The sequence below is a fragment of the Gorilla gorilla genome, chromosome 5, assembly GCF_029281585.2.
Source record: "Gorilla gorilla gorilla isolate KB3781 chromosome 5, NHGRI_mGorGor1-v2.1_pri, whole genome shotgun sequence".
Classification (NCBI taxonomy): domain Eukaryota; kingdom Metazoa; phylum Chordata; class Mammalia; order Primates; family Hominidae; genus Gorilla; species Gorilla gorilla.
In genome coordinates, this window is record NC_073229.2 from 48,573,379 (window position 1) to 48,594,304 (window position 20,926).

At 55.9% G+C, this 20,926-nt stretch overlaps 1 protein-coding gene across 16 annotated transcripts; it reads left to right on the plus strand.

The window, feature by feature from the left end:
- Window positions 1-392: 392 nt before the first annotated feature.
- DDR1 (discoidin domain receptor tyrosine kinase 1) lies at window positions 393-19,448 on the plus strand. Of its 16 annotated transcripts, none has more exons than XM_063707099.1 (19): window positions 3,251-3,426; window positions 3,819-3,991; window positions 7,994-8,120; window positions 8,214-8,316; window positions 8,508-8,736; window positions 10,276-10,423; window positions 10,683-10,782; window positions 11,311-11,497; window positions 11,605-11,851; window positions 12,377-12,472; window positions 12,581-12,732; window positions 13,808-13,973; window positions 14,698-14,808; window positions 15,915-16,159; window positions 16,308-16,435; window positions 16,673-16,891; window positions 17,365-17,599; window positions 18,180-18,329; window positions 18,448-19,448. In XM_063707099.1, exons 3-19 carry the CDS (start codon window positions 8,036-8,038, stop codon window positions 18,586-18,588), a joined length of 2,742 nt encoding a protein of 913 aa, XP_063563169.1. In that variant the 5' UTR covers window positions 3,251-3,426; window positions 3,819-3,991; window positions 7,994-8,035; the 3' UTR covers window positions 18,589-19,448. The 16 variants fall into 16 exon arrangements, 15 of the variants coding, with proteins under 15 accessions (XP_018884812.1, XP_018884811.1, XP_004043649.1 ...); XM_055389952.2 differs by lacking the exon at window positions 3,251-3,426 and adding an exon at window positions 4,905-4,960 and having other exon boundaries at window positions 3,636-3,991; XM_019029267.3 differs by lacking the exons at window positions 3,251-3,426; window positions 3,819-3,991 and adding an exon at window positions 393-417.
- Window positions 19,449-20,926: the final 1,478 nt, after the last annotated feature.

A 20,926-nucleotide genomic window follows, 5' to 3' on the forward strand; every position in this document is an offset into this window, starting at 1 on the left:
CTTCTGCCTCTTTCTCCGTCTCTCCTAGATTCTCCCCCTCTGGAGGGCCTGAGCTCCCGGCCACCACCCCCAATGCCGCTTTCTGCTTCCTCTGCCTCCCTTCATCTCCTTTTGTCTGGGGTTTCTTTGTCTGGGGTCTCCCTTTGGTTCTGTTTCACAGTTCTCAGCCTCCCCTCCCTTTCTCCACAGCCAGGCTGCTCAGTCCCTCTCTGCGGGGGCCTAGAGGCTCGGTGAGGGGAGCGGGACTTGGTTGCCATGGTCACATTGAAGCCAGCCGCAGCTGGCCCGGGCAGCTGCTCCTCCTGGGCCCGGGGCCCCGGACGCTCGGACAAAGCCAGGCAGCGTTGGCAGCCCCAGACCCGACCCCAAAGGCCTGAGACTGGGGTGACTGGGACCTAAGAGAATCCTGAGCTGGAGGTGAGAGGGGGGAAGCCAGAGATGAACTGGGAGGGCAAGAGTGGGCACTGGAGCTGGGCCCTCCCCTTGTGGGCAGGGACCAGGCGGTCCCCGGCTGGAGGCTGGAGGTGTGTTGGGAGGAGGGGAGCGGCCCAGAGCCTGGCAGGGAGGAGGGGAAAGAGAGGGAATAGAGTTGGGTGCCATGGTGTGGTGAATGGGCTGAGGGACTAGGGTGTCCCCAATGGGGGACCGTTGTCCAGAAACAGGTTAGATTATCTCTTTGGTCCTCATGTCCCCATCTGTCCCGCAGGTGCCTCTTCCTTTCTCAGCCTTTTATACTTCTCATCTCCCCGTGTCCCTTAGCTTCACACTCTGCGCCCCAGTCTCCCTCCTCTTTCCCTCCACTCTCTGTTTCACTCCAGCCCCTTCTTCCCTTGTCCTTGCTTCTTGTCCCCTTGATCTGTCTGCCCAGCTCTCAAGCCTCCTCAGTTCCCTGCCTTCCTCTCTTAGGAGTTTGTTTCCAACACTGTTTCCTTCCCGAGTCCACTTCAGTTCCTTCATCCAGTTCAGCCCTTTTCTTCCCAAACTTCAGTCTCCTCCTCTGAGCCCCTGGGGCTTCCCACCTTTTGCTGTGTGTGCCCTGTCTTCATCCTCCTTTTCCTCTCTCAGACCTGTCTCCTTGGCCTTGACCTCAGTCCATCTCCGTCTCTCTGGGAATTCTCTCACCATTGTCCCCATCTGACCATCAGCCTCCTCTCCCTCTTCTGGTCCCTTGCCCCTTTCTTCCCCAACCACAGCTGAGCTGTTTCATCTCTCTCCCAGAGCTACGTCATCTCAATCTCCTCCTTCGCTCCCTGGCCTCAGTTTCCAGTTTATTCGGTGGCATCAGGTCTGACTCACACCCAAAGCCTTGTACACTCCTTCACCCTGCCCCCCACCCGTCGCTTCTTACTCTCCCCAGCTGCTGACCCAGCCTGCTCCTCCAGAGGCAGCTGCAGCTCCCGGAAGGGGACTGCAGCTAGTGTATGTGTGGGGGCCCATCTGGTCCGTCCTCTCGCTCGCTGGTCGTGCTGGGCTTCCCTCCTGTGGCCAGGTGGTCTGCAGGCCTGAAGCTGCCTTCTCCCCTCTCCTACGTGCCTCTCCTCACATTTTTTCAGCTGTTTCCCATCCTCTCCTTCCTGGGCAGCAGGCTGCCACTGGCTTGAAGGGGAGGGAAGCCCAGGATGGGAGTGGATGGTAGAGGGTCATTTGGGGGTTCTCGGGGACACAGGGGGCCTCTGGGGTTCGGAGTGATGCAGGAGATGTGGAATGGGCTCTGGGGACCACGGATGGGTAATCAGGCCCTCTTGGTCTTTGGTGCTGCTCTCTGGGCCCCAGGATGGCTGGGATTTCCCTCTCAGGCCCCTGGGAATCTCGGCTCCGAGTCCCGCATTCCAGCTGGCTCCAGCTCCCTTTCCGTTGTCACTTGACTCCACTGGGCCCCAGCCTTGCATCCCTCCCACTCCTCCAGCCTGGAGCTGGGGCGAGGTGGGCATCACCACTAGGAATTTCTCCTGAGGCAGTGAGAAGAGGGGACAAAGGTTTCAGGACTCTCTAGCTCCTTCTGCTCTCCCCAGTGGACCCCTCTGTCTGGCACTGCCATGCCACTTAGCTGGGGTCAGCGTGGGCCTGGGGTGTGGAATGTCCCACCAGGGTATGACGGGCTGTAGCTTGCCTGGCAGGCCTGTTGGGGCTTTCCCAGAGCACAGCTCCTGGAAGGAGGGGCTGTGGGCTGCCAGGTGAGGTGACTTGGGAAGCCTTGGCCCCACCCCCAGGCTGGCCCCACCCCCAGTCCAGCGTCTCCTGGGCCTAAATTACCCAGCTGCTGTCTCTGGAGGGGTAGGTGTTCTGGGGGAATGAATCCCTGGGGGCTTGGTGGGACAGGAAGGCGGGAAGAAGCTGCTCTTCGAGTGACCCTGGGGCTGTCTGTTAGCAGGTCCCTCAGCCGTTGGAACGTCCTTGGGCTTCTGAACTAGTGCCCATGTGTGCCTCGGCCTTTCCCAAGGGCCAGCTTCTTCCTGGTAGTGCTTTTGTGTACTTGTCTGGTTGGGACTTCGTGTTTCTTTCTTGGGATTGTTGTCTGGGACTGCAAGCAGGGTATGTTTTTATCTACTGTGAGGTTCCTGGGGCGGAGATGTGCAGTGGAGCGAGACCTTCCTGTGACCGTGACATTGTCTAGGTGGTGAGCAGGTGTGGGGGTGTGGAGAGAGGTGAGGGGCTGAGGTAGTGCTGAGTGGGGAAAAAGCACCTCCCACCACAAGCTGTTCTGTCCCGCTCCATCCTCTGCCCAGCAGCTCTCTCAGTTGCTTTGCCTACTCAGTCTCACTGTTTCATCTTCCCTAGGTCTCTTGGTCCCCTTCCTTTTGACTGTGTGTGATTTTCACTGTGCCTCCATCCTTCTCCTGCTCCTCTTCTTCCTCCTCCCGACCACTCGACTTTGTCTTGGCCTCTTCTGGCCAGTGATCAGACCCTCTGGCCCACTACGGCCAGAGCTGGCTGGGCCTGAGGGAGGCTTGCCCTGAGGACTCCTGAGTCCCCCTCCCACTCCACTCCGTTGGGAGCCCAGGGGAATCAGGGCCTGGGCGTCTGGACCCCCGGGTCCCTTAGAACGCCCTTCAGAGAGAGGAACTGAGAGGAGAGGGTTAGAAGAGAGTGGACCCGCCCTCAGGGTCTGGGGCCTTCCAGGTTGGGTCGTAGGGGCGGGAGCGCACAGGCTGCGAGAGAGGAGCAAAGGTTGGTGGAGGGAGAAGAGCAGTCTGGGGCCTGGCTGGACAGGTGAGCCCTGAGACCTGAGCTCTGCTCCCTTCTCTGGGCTAACTCCCGCAGCTGGGCTGGGCCGAGCCTGTGGGAACCTGCTTCTTCCTCTGTGCCCTGGGGCTGCTCCCCTTTGCCTCTCCCACCAGGAACCGATCCCAGAAGTAGGAGGGGCGTCTTCCCCTCGTGGGCCCTGAGCGGGACTGCAGCCAGCCCCCTGGGGCGCCAGCTTTGGAGGTTCTCGTTTGGGGAAGCGGGGGTGGGCTGCGAGTGGGTGGAGGGGGCTGGGCGCGGAGCCGGCCGGAGGCAGCGGCGCGGGCGGCTGGGCGGCCTGGGAGCGCCCAGGCGGGCTTGGCGGGCGGGTTACCTGGGGGAGGCCGGGCCGGGCGCTAGCGCGCGGGGTGGGCGTGGCGGGCGCGGGGCCTGGAGCTCGGCGCCGGGCGTAGGAGCCACCGGGACTACTGGGTCCGGGAGGGGGAAGGGAGGGCTGCGAGCCCGAACGCGCGGCGAGAAGGCCGACGGGAGGGAGGGGAGCGAGGAGCGGGAGGAGGAAGGGAGGGAGCCGAGGCGAGGGGGAGGCGGCGCCTGGGCCCGAGCCGCCCCAGCCCTGGCTCCTCTCCCCGGAACAGGCCCCCGACAGCTGCTCGCGGGAGCCGCCTCCCGACACCCGAGCCCCGCCGGCGCCTCCCGCTCCCGGCTCCCGGCTCCTGGCTCCCTCCGCCTCCCCCGCCCCTCGCCCCGCCGCCGAAGAGGCCCCGCTCCCGGGTCGGACGCCTGGGTCTGCCGGGAAGAGCGATGAGAGGTAGGGAGAGCGGCGGCGGAACCCGCGGGCGGAGGCCTGGGGCTCTTGGGGTGGGGGCGCACGGCGGCGCCTGCAGGGCGAGGGGCGGGGGAGGCAGGACGTCCCGAGCCATGCTTGGTCGTCCAGCTCTTCTAAGCCTCCCTGCCCGCCTCCCCGATGCTCTGGCATACCGTCTGAAAACCGGGGGCGGGGACTGGGTGGAGGTGAAGCCCGTGACCTCCCAGAAAGAGTTTTGAGCCTCCAGCATTGAGGCAAGTCCCCTCTCACTCAGTGCGGAGGAACTGAGCCCCGGGAGGAGGTGCTCCTGTGCAGCCCCACTGAGTCAGCTCATCTATCGCCTGCCCTCCACCTGGCCAGTCCCTGCGGGCATCTAACTGCTAAGCCTCCGCTCAGCCAACACCCAGTTGGTCAGTCTGGTCACAGTCCAGCAAAAAGAGGGACTGCCACTCTAACCCACCAGTGACACCACTCTTCCCGGCTGGATGGTCAATTGGCTCTGGCATGAGAGAATGTCACTGCCGGTGAGCGCCAGCTTCAGGGTCCCACCCCCCATGCCTGGCTCTTGGCTGAACATTTCTTCCCAGCGCTTCCAGCAGCCAGAGGCAGGCGCCCAAGCTCGCTGGCTGTTGCTGAGGGCCTGTAGGTGTGTCCAGGACTGAGTGGTGTGGTGGAGACAGGTGAAAGGGGAGTGAGTGGAAAGGCAGGGAAAGGCTGTTGTCCTTATTGCCACTCTTCCCACCCATCGCCCACCTGTTCCCTGCCCCCTCGACGTCCCTCTGGCTTGGTCACCCATGTGTGTTAGAGGCTGGGCCCCAGTTCTCTGGGGATCCTGTGCCCAAGGGCCCGGGTGTGTGTGTCTCATGCTGTCTTTTGGTCACAGGAGCATGTGGTGTCTGTCATTTCATGTTCACAGGTGTCTGAAGGTGGCTATTCACTGAGCGATGGGGTTGGACTTGAAGGAATGGCAAGGTGTGGACGGGTTGATGTATGCATGAGCTTCTGTGTTTGCTCTGTCTCAGAAACTCTGTGAGGGTTGTCAGAGACACTGAGAGGGGGGTGTGTGCATGCCACATTTAGCCTCGCTGTTTACAGCCAGTTCAGTAAGTTTGTGTGTTTCACCGTGTGTGTGTGTACAGAGCTGTGTGGGTGTTGTCTGAGTGGGACGTGGGGGTTGGGAGAGGAGCGTGAAGGGCTTGAGGCAGGGTGGCCTGGCCCCTGGTTTGTCTTTGGTTGTAATGGAGTGGAAGGGGGTGGGATTGGGGAAGGTCTTCTGGGCTTGTCCTCTCTTGCCCTCTGGGTCTCTGACTATGGGCTGAAGACCCAGTGGAGAGAGATGAGGTGACTGGGGGTGTTGGAGAACAGACAGCCCAGATGTCTCTGTGCTTCTCCGTGCTCCTCTGCTTGGCTCTGTGCCCCGTGTTTCTGAGCCTGCTCTATTTACCTCTTGCATTGTGGCTCTCGCTCTGTCTCCGCCTGCCTCCTATCCTCTGCCTGCCTTTGTATCTCTGCCCCGGGCTCCTCTCGGCTCTGTGTGGCTCTGATGACTCATCTGGGATAGGCATGAAGGTTACTTAGGGGAACAAGAGCCCCGCTGTTCCCGAGAGAGGTGGGGGTGGAGAGCGGCACCCAGGAATTCCTAGCCAGTCTCCTGGGACTCTGGCAGCCTGCTCCCCGGCGCTGGACCCTAAGGGACCAGGCGTGATGCCTTCTGGTTCTAGCCTCTGAGTGCCCCCCACAACTCAGTCGTCCCCCTCAGCTGCTGCTTCAGAGCTCTGGGGTCTCAGCTGCCTCTTACATTCCTGCCCTAGTGCATTGTGGGAGCAGCTGGAGGAGGACAAAGGGATGGGGGAGTATCCCCCACTCCTCCTACCTCCTGGGGTGACCTGCCTTCCTTGTCTTTAGACCCGCCCTCGTCTCCAAGGCAACTCAGCCTTTCCTCAGTCCCTCAGAGGCAGCCACCTTCTGGAAGTGGGAACTGGGGGGACTGGATGTCTGGGTCTCAGGAAGGCAGAGCAGGGATAACTGGGCCCAAGATGCCCTGAACCTGATAAGAGGTGGCAGTCGAGTCCCTCAGGACTCCAGGGCCTGGAGACTTCAGTGCAGGGCTCTGGGACCAGTACAGGTTAGGATAGCTTTTCCTGCAGCAGGGGAGGGGAGAGTAGTTACTTGGGTTTGTAAGGAGATGCCATTTAGAATCGTTTTATGTGGGGTAAGCTTCCTGGGCCTGAGGAACAGAGTAGGGATTTTCAAACTTTAATGGGCACAGGTCACCTGGGAATTGTGTTAAAATGCAGATTCTGATTCAGCAGGTCAAGGGTGAGCCTGAGATTCTGATTTCTTCCATGCTTCCAGGTATTGCTGATGGTCCAGGGACCACCCTGGGCCTAGAGGGCTTTAGGGGACAGTAAGACTAGAAGGTGCTGGGGTCCCCTCTGCCCTTCTCTTAGAATTCTGGACTCCTATGTGGGAGGGCAGCAGGGTGAGCTGGTCCAGGCTTATCTGATGTTTAATTCTATCATATCCTCAACAAGGAATTGCCCAACCTTTCCTGGGACATATTTATTTTTTAAAAGTCAAAATGATTTTCATATTCTTTTACATATCTTATGATTTTACATAAATGCATTTATGTTACAAGATTTAGAAAAATAGTACAATCAACCTGTCTTTTTAAATTTGCTTTTCTTTTGCCCCATTCATGTTAACTCTTGTTGTATTGTATTCTATTGTTATATTCTATTATATATTCTTTCCTTCTAGACATACACACAGGTGTATATACAAACATGGGTGCTTGTTTATTCTATTTTCAAAAGGTGGGATATTTTTTATACTTCTGTAGCTTGCTTTTCATATTCAACAGATATACATGGAAATCACACAAAGTTAGGAATATATTGCCTCTTTGTTACTTTTCATAGCTGCATAGTAGTCAATAAACCTTATTATTTTTTTTAATTCCAGCCTGTCCCCTGTGGGCATTCACATATCTTACAGATTTATGTCTTACAAAAGGTACCATAATAAACATCTTTGAGATCTTCTTTTTTATTTTTATTTTTCACTTTTTTAAAAGAGATGGGGTCTCACTATGTTCACCAGGCTGGTCTCTAACTCCTGGCCTCAAGTGATCCTCCCATCTCGGCCTCCCAAAGTGCTGGGGTTACAGGCATGAGCCACCAGACCCAGACCTGCACATATGTTCTTACTTCCTGGTGCTTCTCTCTCCCCATTTGGGTAGATCGTTAGGAGAGGGAATGCTGGGTCGAAGAGGATGTGCATTTTTAATTATAATAGACATTGCTAGATTGCTTTCCAAATAGAGGATAACACTCATTTCTGCCATTGAGCATGGTGCCTCCCTTTTCATCACTTTCCACCACTTTTATATGTTACAGCCTTAAAAAAATATCTTGTCAGTCTGCTTGGTATTTCCCTGAGGCTAGTGAATTTGACCATTAAAAAAAATGTTTGTTGGCAATTTGGCTTTGCTTTTCTGTGAAATGACTATTCACATTCTTTGGCTGTTTCTTTATTGGGTTTCTTATATATTTTTTCTTGTCAGTTCCTAAGGGGCCTTAGTTTATTGTAGTTATTAAACCTTTTCCTGTTGTATGTGTTATAAACATTTTTTGCACACTTGTTGTTTGTTCTAAGCCGTTGTTTATGGGGATATTTTGCCCATTCCTGATTGGAGAAATGGGGCTTTAGGAAGTTATTTAACTGATCTCTGCCCTGGTTTCTTCATGTGTTAAATATGGATAGTAATAGTATCTACCTTATGAAGTGACTGTGAAGATAAAATTATGGATTCTGTTTAAGGGTTTAGGCCAGTGTCTGGCACAGGGGAAGCATTCTAAAAATATAGCTGATGCTGTTAAACAATGACTGTTGTTGTTGTTTTACTGTTATTATCCCCAAAGCGGCCCATTCTGTCTGTTGCTGTCAGCTATGACTCAGTCCCCTGATTAACTTACCCACCACCCATTTTATCCCCTGCAGAGATGCTGCCCCCACCCCCTTAGGCCCGAGGGATCAGGAGCTATGGGGCCAGAGGCCCTGTCATCTTTACTGCTGCTGCTCTTGGTGGCAAGTGGAGATGCTGACATGAAGGGACATTTTGATCCTGGTGAGGAGACTGAATCATGGGTCCCTGAGGGCCAGGGCTTGGGAGGTAGAGAGTTGGGGGCCTTGACCTGTTACATGCCTGCTTTTTACTCAGCCAAGTGCCGCTATGCCCTGGGCATGCAGGACCGGACCATCCCAGACAGTGACATCTCTGCTTCCAGCTCCTGGTCAGATTCCACTGCCGCCCGCCACAGCAGGTACTTGGCACACCTGGCACACTTGTAGCTGCCCCGAGAGGAGCTCCTGGGACCTCTACTTCCCCTCCAACCCCTCTGCCCATGCCAGTGAAACCCCTGTAGGCTGAGGGGGCAAATGAAGTGGGGTTTAAATACTGGAGATGGAGGCAGACCTGGGGCCAGATGTTCTCTGTGCCCCTCTTCACCCTCAGGTTGGAGAGCAGTGACGGGGATGGGGCCTGGTGCCCCGCAGGGTCGGTGTTTCCCAAGGAGGAGGAGTACTTGCAGGTGGATCTACAACGACTGCACCTGGTGGCTCTGGTGGGCACCCAGGGACGGCATGCTGGGGGCCTGGGCAAGGAGTTCTCCCGGAGCTACCGGCTGCGTTACTCCCGGGATGGTCGCCGCTGGATGGGCTGGAAGGACCGCTGGGGTCAGGAGGTGAGACTGGCAGGGGCAGCACCCAGAGGTGGTTGGCTCTCCTCACTTCCAGCTATACTTTAAACACCACCTATACGCTGACGACTCTCCAGTTTATATCATCTCCAGACTAAGCCTCTCAGATGAGCTCCAAACAATATTGTAAACCTGGCCACCTTTTGGATTTCTCCACTTAGATGTCTTTTTTTTTTTTTTCTAATAGATGGGGTCTTGCTATGTTGCCCAGGCTGGTCTTGAACTCCTGGGCTCAGTGATCCTCCCACCTTAGCCTCCCAGAGTGCTGGGATTACAAGCACTGTAGCCAGCCACCTAGATGTCTAATAGGCATCTCAAACGTACGTTTAACTTCCCAAGCTGAATTTGATTCCCATTCCCAGCCTAAACCTGCTCCTCCCCTGGCATTCTCCAGCTCAGGAAGTGGTATCACCATTGCCTGGTTGCCGAGGCTATAAGTTAAGATGATATCCTTGATTCCTTTTTTTCTCTCACCTCCTTCCAAAGCATCAGCAGCCCCGTCTGTTCTACCTCCATAGTGTTCCTGAGTCCAGTCACTCCTCACCACTCCACCTCTACTGCCCTAGGCCACCTGCCCGCCATCTCCAGCTTAGATGAGTGCAGTAGATACCAAACGCGTCTCCCTGCTTCTGCCCTTTTCTGCCTGGAGTCAAATCTCCACCTGGGGGGGCGGCATCCAGTGGACCTTAGAGCATGTAAATCAGATACGTCACACCTAGCTGACACCCCCATGCTGGCTTTCCACTCTGCCAGAACAAAAGCTGAGCCCCTAGCTGGTGCAGGATGCTCAGCCTGACCTGGCTCCTGCCTGCATCACTTGTTTCTTGCGCCTCCTTGGCCACGCTGCCTTTCTTGTTGCTGGAACAAGCCAGGGCTCGTTCCCACAGCTTCTGGACATTTTCTCTGTGCCTGCAAAGCTCCTCCCCTAAATAACCACAGGCTCTCCCTCACTCCATTCAGTTCTCTGCCAGGTGTCACCTCCTTAGAGAGCCTTTTCTGGCCACCCACCTCACTGCTCTGTCCATACTCCCTGCCTCTTGTTCTTCGCAGCTGTTTTCCCTGCTGGGATCTCAGTCCTACAAGGGTGGGGAGTGACGTTCACCACTGAGAACGTGCCTGGCACAGAGCGGGCACTCAGCCAACTTCTGCTGAATGAACAGAGGGAATGGGCTGAAATGAAGGGGAAGCTGAGGCAGGGGTGCGGGGCTGTGAGGATTGGGGAGAATCTGGGCACAATGGGATGATAGGCTTGGAGACAAATGGATGGAGCCGGGCAAGGAGAAGAGGGCAGCTGAGCCTGGAGTCTGAGGATGGAACATCAGAGCTGCGAGAGAGCCAGAGGTCTCAGCTGCAGATCTTCATTTCACCCATGCCTGGCTGCGCCCCACAGTGCTGTGTGCTCGGTGCCACCCCTCATGGGTCTCTAAGTGGCCACTGTGGGCTGGGCCAGGGAGCAGCTGGTGGCTGGGAAGTAAGATCTGACCTGGACCCCATCCCACCCACCCCCTGTTTCCTGGCCCACAGGTGATCTCAGGCAATGAGGACCCTGAGGGAGTGGTGCTGAAGGACCTTGGGCCCCCCATGGTTGCCCGACTGGTTCGCTTCTACCCCCGGGCTGACCGGGTCATGAGCGTCTGTCTGCGGGTAGAGCTCTATGGCTGCCTCTGGAGGGGTGAGTGGCTCAGCTTCCTGGGAATCTGTTTCCTGAGCAGGGGACTGGAGGGTGGGGAGTGTGGAGAATGGGCATCCAGGATCCCTTCTCCTGCTGGGAAGCTGTCACTCTGAGGAGGGGGCTAGCCAGCATTGTCTCCTCCATGCCAATGAGCCAGTGGAGAGATACAAGAAGGGACCTGAAACCTGCCCAGGCCTGATGCAGGGATGGGGGATGGAGCCTTAGCGCCTCTGACCCCCATCCTCTCACCCTGCCCCAGATGGACTCCTGTCTTACACCGCCCCTGTGGGGCAGACAATGTATTTATCTGAGGCCGTGTACCTCAACGACTCCACCTATGACGGACATACCGTGGGCGGGTAAGAAAGGCCCCTGCAGGATATGGAGTTTGGGGTGGGAGGGAGGACTGTGTGTGTGTGTGTGTGTGTGTGTGTGTGTGTGTGTATGTGTGTGTGTGTAGGGGGGCTGGTAAGTAGGGTGGGGAGTGAGATGGAAGAGCTGAGAAGAGGGATGGGTTAGGTGGGGCCTCAAAGGGTAGCACTAGGGTGACCACTAGCCCGTATGACACTGTATGAAAAAGGCACCCCTTTGCTAACACACATTGTTGGAAATTGCTGCAATAAATATACACATCATAGATAGAAATTGTGCCCCTTAGAGGTGGTGCCTTTGTGCTGGATGTGACCTGCAAGGTACCTGTAGTGCTGGGGTGGGGTGGAGAGAGGAGAAGGGCCAGCTGCATGAGTGTGAGGTGGGATGGGAATGGGACTAGTGGATGGGAGCCAGGCTGGCCACGCCACTGTGCCGGAGGGTGGCAGAGCAGAATGCCTGGATGTCAAGACCCTCTTCCCTTCCAACCTCCTCTTCCTTGGTCCCCTCTTCTTCAGACTGCAGTATGGGGGTCTGGGCCAGCTGGCAGATGGTGTGGTGGGGCTGGATGACTTTAGGAAGAGTCAGGAGCTGCGGGTCTGGCCAGGCTATGACTATGTGGGATGGAGCAACCACAGCTTCTCCAGTGGCTATGTGGAGATGGAGTTTGAGTTTGACCGGCTGAGGGCCTTCCAGGCTATGCAGGTGAGTGAGTCCGGCTCTCGAGGAGGGCTCTGAAGCCATGCAGGGTGCCGTTGGGGTGCCCCCACCACTCCTAGCCTTGACCCTGTGCCCTCTTCCCTTCCCCCCAGGTCCACTGTAACAACATGCACACGCTGGGAGCCCGTCTGCCTGGCGGGGTGGAATGTCGCTTCCGGCGTGGCCCTGCCATGGCCTGGGAGGGGGAGCCCATGCGCCACAACCTAGGGGGCAACCTGGGGGACCCCAGAGCCCGGGCTGTCTCAGTGCCCCTTGGCGGCCGTGTGGCTCGCTTTCTGCAGTGCCGCTTCCTCTTTGCGGGGCCCTGGTTACTCTTCAGCGAAATCTCCTTCATCTCTGGTAAGCCCTGGAGTAGCCCAGTCTCCAGTCCCTGAAATTGACAACTGATTTCATTCCTAACCCTGCAGTGTCCCTAAAATACTAATTCCTTGCATTATATCTACCCATCACCCACCGAAACTTCTCAATTAGGGGTGCCCCAAATAACTTGAGCCCCTTTCTGCCTCTTGTTCTCTGCGTATCCATCTTTCCTTTGTAAGCCCCTTGCCCATGACTATTATTGAGCCAGTATGACAGTACTGGTTGTTAAAATATTGAAATACTTCTGTATTAGTTGAGAAATAGCCTCTTCTCTAAGCCTCCAGATACCTGTCCTCCACCTCCCCACAATCCAGCAACTATAGGGTTAACACCCACCACAGCTGGGTGTTCCAGGACCCTGCTCCCCCAGCCCCCACTGGTCAGTGGTTGCCTATTGAGAATCACCCATACTTCTGCTCCTTTGCACAACAGTCCACTGCCTCTGCCTCCCTTGGGTCTCCTCCTCATTTACCTCCCTCCTTTCTTTTTGTTCCTTCTCCCCAGATGTGGTGAACAATTCCTCTCCGGCACTGGGAGGCACCTTCCCGCCAGCCCCCTGGTGGCCGCCTGGCCCACCTCCCACCAACTTCAGCAGCTTGGGTGAGCAATCTTGGGTGGGCGTGTGGACCCTCTGCACCCTTCTCCCTGGGCCTCCCCCTCGGCTAGGGTGGGACCCTCCTGTGGTGCTGACCCTGCTGCCTCCACCAGAGCTGGAGCCCAGAGGCCAGCAGCCCGTGGCCAAGGCCGAGGGGAGCCCGACCGCCATCCTCATCGGCTGCCTGGTGGCCATCATCCTGCTCCTGCTGCTCATCATTGCCCTCATGCTCTGGCGGCTGCACTGGCGCAGGCTCCTCAGCAAGGTGGGCACAGCCGTGGCATGTGGAGTGGCGGGGGGAGGCCAGGCCCCAGCACGAGCCAGCGTCCAGTGGGACCTGCAGGGCACAGCCCACTAGCATCCCAAGAGGAGGGCTTAGTAAAGAGACCACTTAACACCATGTCAAAGAGGGTATGGGGCTCACAGGGAGGGCTGCTCCCCAGCTCTGGGTCTGCTCAGCGGAGAGGAGCAAATACCATGACCCAGAGGAGAGAGCCTGTGGAGAGGGCACCTTGACAGGGGCAGTAGACTTTGGTCCTGGGATGCAGCTGGCCCGTGTCTACCCCTCAGGGAGGGCCTGGGAGAATAGATGCCCTGACCTCACTTTCTGCCCCAAACTCCTGCTGGGCTCCTCTCTGGCTAACCCAAACCAGGCCTGTTGGTGCAGTGTACACTGGTCAGCCTTGGGGCAGAAGCAGGGTAGAGACAGGCAGAGAGTGGGGTTGGAGGGGCAAAGGGAAGACATCTGGCACACCCCAAGCCACGTCTTCCGGCTGGAGTCCAGTGGCAGTAATATACATTAAGGTTGATGACTGGACACGGTGGCTCATGCCTGTAATCCTAGCACTTTGGGAGGCCGAGGCGGGAGGATCACCTGAGGTCAAGAGTTCGAGACCAGCCTGACCAACATGGTGAAATCCCGTCTCTACTAAGAATACAAAATTAGCCAGGCATGGTGGCTGATGCCTGTAATCCCAGCTACTCGGGAGGCTGAGGCATGAATCTCTTGAACCTGGGAGGCGAAGGTTGCAGTGAGCTGAGATCATGCCATTTCACTTCAGCCTGGGCGACAAGAGCAAAATTCCATCTCAAAAAAAAAAAAAAAAAACGGTTGATAGTTATGGACTGGGCAGATGAGGGTTAGAATCTCATTGTGGGACAGGGAAGTTACCTCCATGCTCTTGAGCTTCACTTTCTCTACCTGTAAGATGGTGCTGATAGTATCTACAGCTGTAGGGCTCTTGTGAGGGCTGAGGGAGGGAACGCAGGGATGGACACAGCAGAGGGCCAGGCCGTGTGTGCTGAGCAACACGGGTGATGCCTCCCATCCCCATGACAAGGCTGAACGGAGGGTGTTGGAAGAGGAGCTGACGGTTCACCTCTCTGTCCCTGGGGACACTATCCTCATCAACAACCGCCCAGGTCCTAGAGAGCCACCCCCGTACCAGGAGCCCCGGCCTCGTGGGAATCCGCCCCACTCCGCTCCCTGTGTCCCCAATGGCTCTGGTAAGACCTGCCTTGTTCCAGTCGCACCTCTGTCCTCTCTGCTGTTTTCTTATTGTATCCCTTTCCCATTCTCTTTTTTTCCTGTCTTCCCCAGTTTCCACTTGTTTTCTTCTTTCTGTGCCCCTGGTTACTGTCTATATCACTCTTTGTCCCTACCATGTAGTCTCTCTCAAGAGTTCCCCATGTATTACCCATAGTCCCCTGTGGTCCTATCTTGTCTGTGTCCCACAGACATCTATCTTTGTTGTACCCTCTCATTGTGTCTCCCTGGCCCCTTTGCTTTGTATTAGACTCACCATGTTTGTTCCTTCATCTATCCTCCATCACCCATCCTTCCATCCATAGTCATACATCCTTGCATCCATCCATCAATCTTCCATCATCTATCTATCTATATTCATAAATCTATTCATCCATCCATCCACCCACCCATATCCATCATCCATCTATCCATCTATATTCACACATCCATCTTTCCATCTGTTATCCATCCATCCAACAAAACATCTGTTTACCATCCATCCATCTATTCATACGTCCCATCTGTCCATGCATTCATTATCCAGCCAGCTGTCCGTCACTCTGCAGATCCTTGTTTTATCCTGTCTGTCTCTTAATGCAATCATCCCATCAGCCCTGGTCTTGCCCTATTCAAGGTCTCCCTGTCTGTCTAGCCTTGAGTCTCATCCCTTCCCCGTGTTTCCCCTCCTCCTTCTCCCGACAGCGTTGCTGCTCTCCAATCCAGCCTACCGCCTCCTTCTGGCCACTTACGCCCGTCCCCCTCGAGGCCCGGGCCCCCCCACACCCGCCTGGGCCAAACCCACCAACACCCAGGGTAAGCCCCTCTGCCCCTGGGCTCCGCCAGGCTCCCCATACCTCTACTGGGGCAGGGAAAAGCCCTCACACCTTGCACTTCCTCCTCTCCCCACTGTGGCCTATTCTGCTCTCCTGAGCTCCCAAGGAGGAAGCTCTTGTGCCCTTAGCTCATCTCTGCTGCTGCTTGCTCTTTTTTAAGGTCCCGCCCTTGAGCTGAGGAGTAGAAAGCTTACTGGTCCCCAGCTCTTCTCCCTCCTCCTCTCCCACGCCATCTCTTCAGCTCTCCAGAGCTAGACAGGAGGTTGCTGTAGTGGCCCCAGACTACTGTAACTCCTCCTTTATTCTCCACTCTCTCTAGAGCTGCGAGGAGGAGGGCTCTCACCCCGGGCGCTTGCCCTTTCCCTCACATGTGTCCTCTCTCTGCAGTCCCAGAGGTGAAGGCTCATGCCCCAACCCTTTCCATCTGCCCCTCTTCTCCTCAGTGTTGCCTTCTCATTGTGGCCCCTTCCCCAGGGCTAAGAGGAGACAGCTCTGCTTCCTCTCCTGTCTGTAGACAACTTATGTTGGGGCTGTGAGCAGCTGTTATCCTCCCTCCTCTCTGTGTGCCTCTGTCTCTGCTTGTTGTTGAGCTTGGTGTGTTGGGTTGAAAGGGTTGGGAGGGCTTGGCCCCAGGGGGAGCCAGGCTGAAAGCCACGGGAGAGCAGCTAAGTGAAGGGGAGGGAGCTGTGGTGAACGGGACAAGGGTTTGGAAGGTGGAGGGTGCCTGGATGCTGGGACCATCCTGAGGCGGGAGAATTCCTGGGGAGGAATTCTTCTTCCAGCCAAGATTTATCTCACAGTCTCTTGAGAGACCCTAGGGAGGCCCTAAAAGAGTAAGACTTTATGACAGTTTTGCTCAACCATATTCATTGCCTTGAAAACCTCTGGAATAGCTAACTCTCGTCCCATGCCAGTGTCTTCCTGGTTTGAGGTTGGCGCATGGAATACTGGGAAGATACAGCATAGACCCAGTCTCTCACTCGACCGGGAGACACAGGGCCCTCCGGGAGGCTGAGGTGTGGGGAACTATAGCTCTTGGGCTGTTCCTGATGCCTCGTCCTGTCTTCTTTCCCCTCACCCCTGCAGCCTACAGTGGGGACTATATGGAGCCTGAGAAGCCAGGTGCCCCGCTTCTGCCCCCACCTCCCCAGAACAGCGTCCCCCATTATGCCGAGGCTGACATTGTTACCCTGCAGGGCGTCACCGGGGGCAACACCTATGCTGTGCCTGCACTGCCCCCAGGGGCAGTCGGGGATGGGCCCCCCAGAGTGGATTTCCCTCGATCTCGACTCCGCTTCAAGGAGAAGCTTGGCGAGGGCCAGTTTGGGGAGGTAAGAAGGGTGCCTACCCAGTGTCTGGCCCTATTGTGTGCTCTGATGCCATGCCTGCACATCCCCCTAGCCAGGAACCTTAGTCATTTGTAACCGTGTTAATCCGTTTGACCCTGTGACCACCTAGCAAACGAACTTCTTTCTCCAGGTGCACCTGTGTGAGGTCGACAGCCCTCAAGATCTGGTCAGTCTTGATTTCCCCCTTAATGTGCGTAAGGGACACCCTTTGCTGGTAGCTGTCAAGATCTTACGGCCAGATGCCACCAAGAATGCCAGGTGAGGACCAGGGATGGCATCTGGAAGAAGGGAGGGGAGGCCGTGAAGAGTGGGGAGCCATCTAGAGAGAACGATGGCAGAGCCCAACAGAGGGGTGGTGTCTCTGGGAGGGGATTTACATGTACGCTGGGGGTGGGGACGCCTGGTCTGCCTGAGGTGGGGCAGGGGGGTGGGGGCGCGGGGGAACGTGCAGGCCGCCCACTTGGCATTCCTCTTCAGCTTCTCCTTGTTCTCCAGGAATGATTTCCTGAAAGAGGTGAAGATCATGTCGAGGCTCAAGGACCCAAACATCATTCGGCTGCTGGGCGTGTGTGTGCAGGACGACCCCCTCTGCATGATTACTGACTACATGGAGAACGGCGACCTCAACCAGTTCCTCAGTGCCCACCAGCTGGAGGACAAGGCAGCCGAGGGGGCCCCTGGGGACGGGCAGGCTGCGCAGGCGCCCACCATCAGGTACCTGCTTACCCAGGCTGGGCTTTGCTCAGAATTCCCCCAGGGGATCTCCTCCTCTCCCCTCGCTTCAGCCTGGAGGAAAAGAGGGGAGCGTGGGGGTGGGAAGGGAGAGGTTCCAGGAGGGCCTGGGATAAGGAATGTGTGACAAGTTAACCCAGGAACATGGACAGAAAGGCTGGAGGTGACTACGCAAGAGTGGTGAAGGGACTTGGGCCCTGCCATGACGTCCCTTCTGCTTTCTCTCACCCTCACTCCCCTCTGAGTCCAGATTGGGGAGCACAATAAAAGAAGAGCCCCCTAGTGTTGGCCAGGCCTGGGAGATTGAGAGGGAAGTGACCCTTGGCCTCACGTGGGCATTCCACCTCCACATGGGGAGCCAGAGTGACCGGGCCCGGGGAGTGGGCTCTCTCTCCTCTCCTGGATGGGAATCTGCGAAGCTGCCCCCAGTGACCTTCTGTCGGTTCCCTTCTCAGCTACCCAATGCTGCTGCATGTGGCAGCCCAGATCGCCTCCGGCATGCGCTATCTGGCCACACTCAACTTTGTACATCGGGACCTGGCCACGCGGAACTGCCTAGTTGGGGAAAATTTCACCATCAAAATCGCAGACTTTGGCATGAGCCGGAACCTCTATGCTGGGGACTATTACCGTGTGCAGGGCCGGGCAGTGCTGCCCATCCGCTGGATGGCCTGGGAGTGCATCCTCATGGTGAGCAGCCCGAGGACAGCCAGGTTGGAGCAGGGCAGGTGGGAGAACACTGGCCGCCACTCACAGCCCTGGTCTCCATCAGTCACACACTTTCTCTGGGTTGCATTTTACAGAATCTCATCTATAATATGAGGTTCTCCTGGCCCAAGGGACTGGGGAAAGCAGGAGCTGCAGTGTGATGGGCAAGAATCCAGGAGCCAAGAGTGGGTACTGGGGATGGAGACAGGGTGGCAGAGAGCTCAAGAGATGAGGTTGGGGGAGGAAGCTGGAGATAGAAGGGGTTGGGTAGGGAGACCGAAGGTCAGGACCAGAAAGTGGGGGTGGATGGAGAGGAAGGAGGAGCAGAAGGAAGAGGTGGGCCAGGGCCCTGGAGAGAGGACCAGAGCATGGAGAGGAAAGGCAGAGCCCAAGGGAGAAGAGTTGGAAAAGGTGGCCAGCGGAGGAGAGTGGAGAGCCTGGCGTCAGGAGGGATCAGGCCTGAGTGGAGCCCAGAGTAGATCTGGGGCTTCCAATAGGAAGGGAGGAGGGTCTGCGTTGCCTGATGTCCCTGTCTGTTTTTGCTGCCTTCTCTGCATCCCAGGGGAAGTTCACGACTGCGAGTGACGTGTGGGCCTTTGGTGTGACCCTGTGGGAGGTGCTGATGCTCTGTAGGGCCCAGCCCTTTGGGCAGCTCACCGACGAGCAGGTCATCGAGAACGCGGGGGAGTTCTTCCGGGACCAGGGCCGGCAGGTCAGAGTGGAGGAGAGGGAAGATGGGTCCGAGGCGGGGGACAGAAGGGGCAGAGTTGTCATCTTGGAGACTAAAGAATATTTGTTCCCTGACTCTCATCCACACTGCCACAATGCAGGTGTACCTGTCCCGGCCGCCTGCCTGCCCGCAGGGCCTATATGAGCTGATGCTTCGGTGCTGGAGCCGGGAGTCTGAGCAGCGACCACCCTTTTCCCAGCTGCATCGGTTCCTGGCAGAGGATGCACTCAACACGGTGTGAATCACACATCCAGCTGCCCCTCCCTCAGGGAGCGATCCAGGGGAAGCCAGTGACACTAAAACAAGAGGACACAATGGCACCTCTGCCCTTCCCCTCCCGACAGCCCATCACCTCTAATAGAGGCAGTGAGACTGCAGGTGGGCTGGGCCCACCCAGGGAGCTGATGCCCCTTCTCCCCTTCCTGGACACACTCTCATGTCCCCTTCCTGTTCTTCCTTCCCAGAAGCCCCTGTCGCCCACCCAGCTGGTCCTGTGGATGGGATCCTCTCCACCCTCCTCTAGCCATCCCTTGGGGAAGGGTGGGGAGAAATATAGGATAGACACTGGACATGGCCCATTGGAGCACCTGGGCCCCACTGGACAACACTGATTCCTGGAGAGGTGGCTGCGCCCCCAGCTTCTCTCTCCCTGTCACACACTGGACCCCACTGGCTGAGAATCTGGGGGTGAGGAGGACAAGAAGGAGAGGAAAATGTTTCCTTGTGCCTGCTCCTGTACTTGTCCTCAGCTTGGGCTTCTTCCTCCTCCATCACCTGAAACACTGGACCTGGGGGTAGCCCCGCCCCAGCCCTCAGTCACCCCCACTTCCCACCTGCAGTCTTGTAGCTAGAACTTCTCTAAGCCTGTACGTTTCTGTGGAGTAAATATTGGGATTGGGGGGAAAGAGGGAGCAACGGCCCATAGCCTTGGGGTTGGACATCTCTAGTGTAGCTGCCACATTGATTTTTCTATAATCACTTGGGGTTTGTACATTTTTGGGGGGAGAGACACAGATTTTTACACTAATATATGGACCTAGCTTGAGGCAATTTTAATCCCCTGCACTAGGCAGGCAATAATAAAGGTTGAGTTTTCCACAACTGTGTGAGTGGGTTCCTTGGGAATTTGGTAACTCTGCCTCCTGCACCTCCCTCTGAACCCACTTCCCAACCCACTTCCCATCTTCCTTTTTCCCTCCCTCCTCATTCCATTTCCCATCACCTGTTTTGCCCAGCATTGTGTTCTGTTTCTGGAAAATCCAGGCCTTTGCCTGTGGGACCTCAGGAGATGCATGAATGTCTGAGTGCATGAACCTTCTCAACTCAGAGGGGTGCTCTGGTGGAGGCCTGGAAGGAATGCAGTCAGGCCAGGGGTGCTGAACCTTTTTTGTGCCATAAACCCCTTTGGCAGTCTGTAGAGGTCTACTGAGTCCTCCTCAGAATTAGGTTTTAAAACCTATAAAATGGACCAGGCGTAGTGGCTCACCCCTGTAATCCCAGCACTTTGGGAGGCTGAGGTGGGTAGATCACTTGAGGCCAGGAGTTCGAGACCAACCTGGCCAACATAGCAAAACCCCATCTCTACTAAAGATACAAAAATTAGCAGGGTGTGGTGGCATGCGCCTGTAATCTCAGCTATTCAGGAGGCTGAGGCAGGAGAATTGCTTAGAACCCGGGAGGTGGGGGTTGCAGTGAGCTGAGATCACACAACTGTGCTCCAGCCTGGGCAACAGAGTGAGACTGTCTCAAAAACAGAACAACAACAACAACAAAACCCATACAATGTATAGGATTATAAGGGAAACCAATGGAAACAGTTTACCAAAATGCTAAAAAATTATGAAACTAATGTGCTTCTTTTTCATGTATTTAATAACAAGATCTAAAAACAGGTGTAATAAACTGACATTTTCCAAATACTAATGAGCATAAGCCATATTTGAGATTTCTACAACAGTCACAGTGAGACATAAAAGTAGCTGTGGTGTCAATTAGTGACAAGTCACAGGTACTGCTAATACTACTGGTGGTTTTACCCATATTCATAATTGGAGGAAATGCTAAATTTCTATTAGAGGTTAGTAAAAGGTGTAATTTCTTTTTCTTGCCCAAATTCTAGAACCCATCTGGCTCCCCAGGGTCTGGAAATCCCAGGGGAGAATCCCTGGGTTATGCTGATCAAGTGTGCAAATGCTCCACTGGGGGTAGGGGATAGGTTGTTGGAATGGAAACCAGAACCAGAAACCAGAATCAAGAGCCTCAGTTATCTCAGAGGCTTGGAAGGATGAGCTGCAACCACCAAGAGAACAATTAAAGGGTTCAAATTTGGTTGGAAAGAAAAAGTCAGCCAGTGGGGTGGCTCATGCCCTGTAATCTCAACACTATGGAAAGCTGAGGTAGGAGGATTTCTTGAGCCTAGGAGTTTGGAACCAGCCTAGGCAACATAGCACACTCTGGCCCCCATTTATACATATATATATATAATTAGCTGGGCTTGGTGTGCACCAGCAATTCAGGAGGCCAAGGTGGGAGGATAACTTGAGCCCAGGAGGTTGAGGCTGCAGTGAGCCATGATTGCA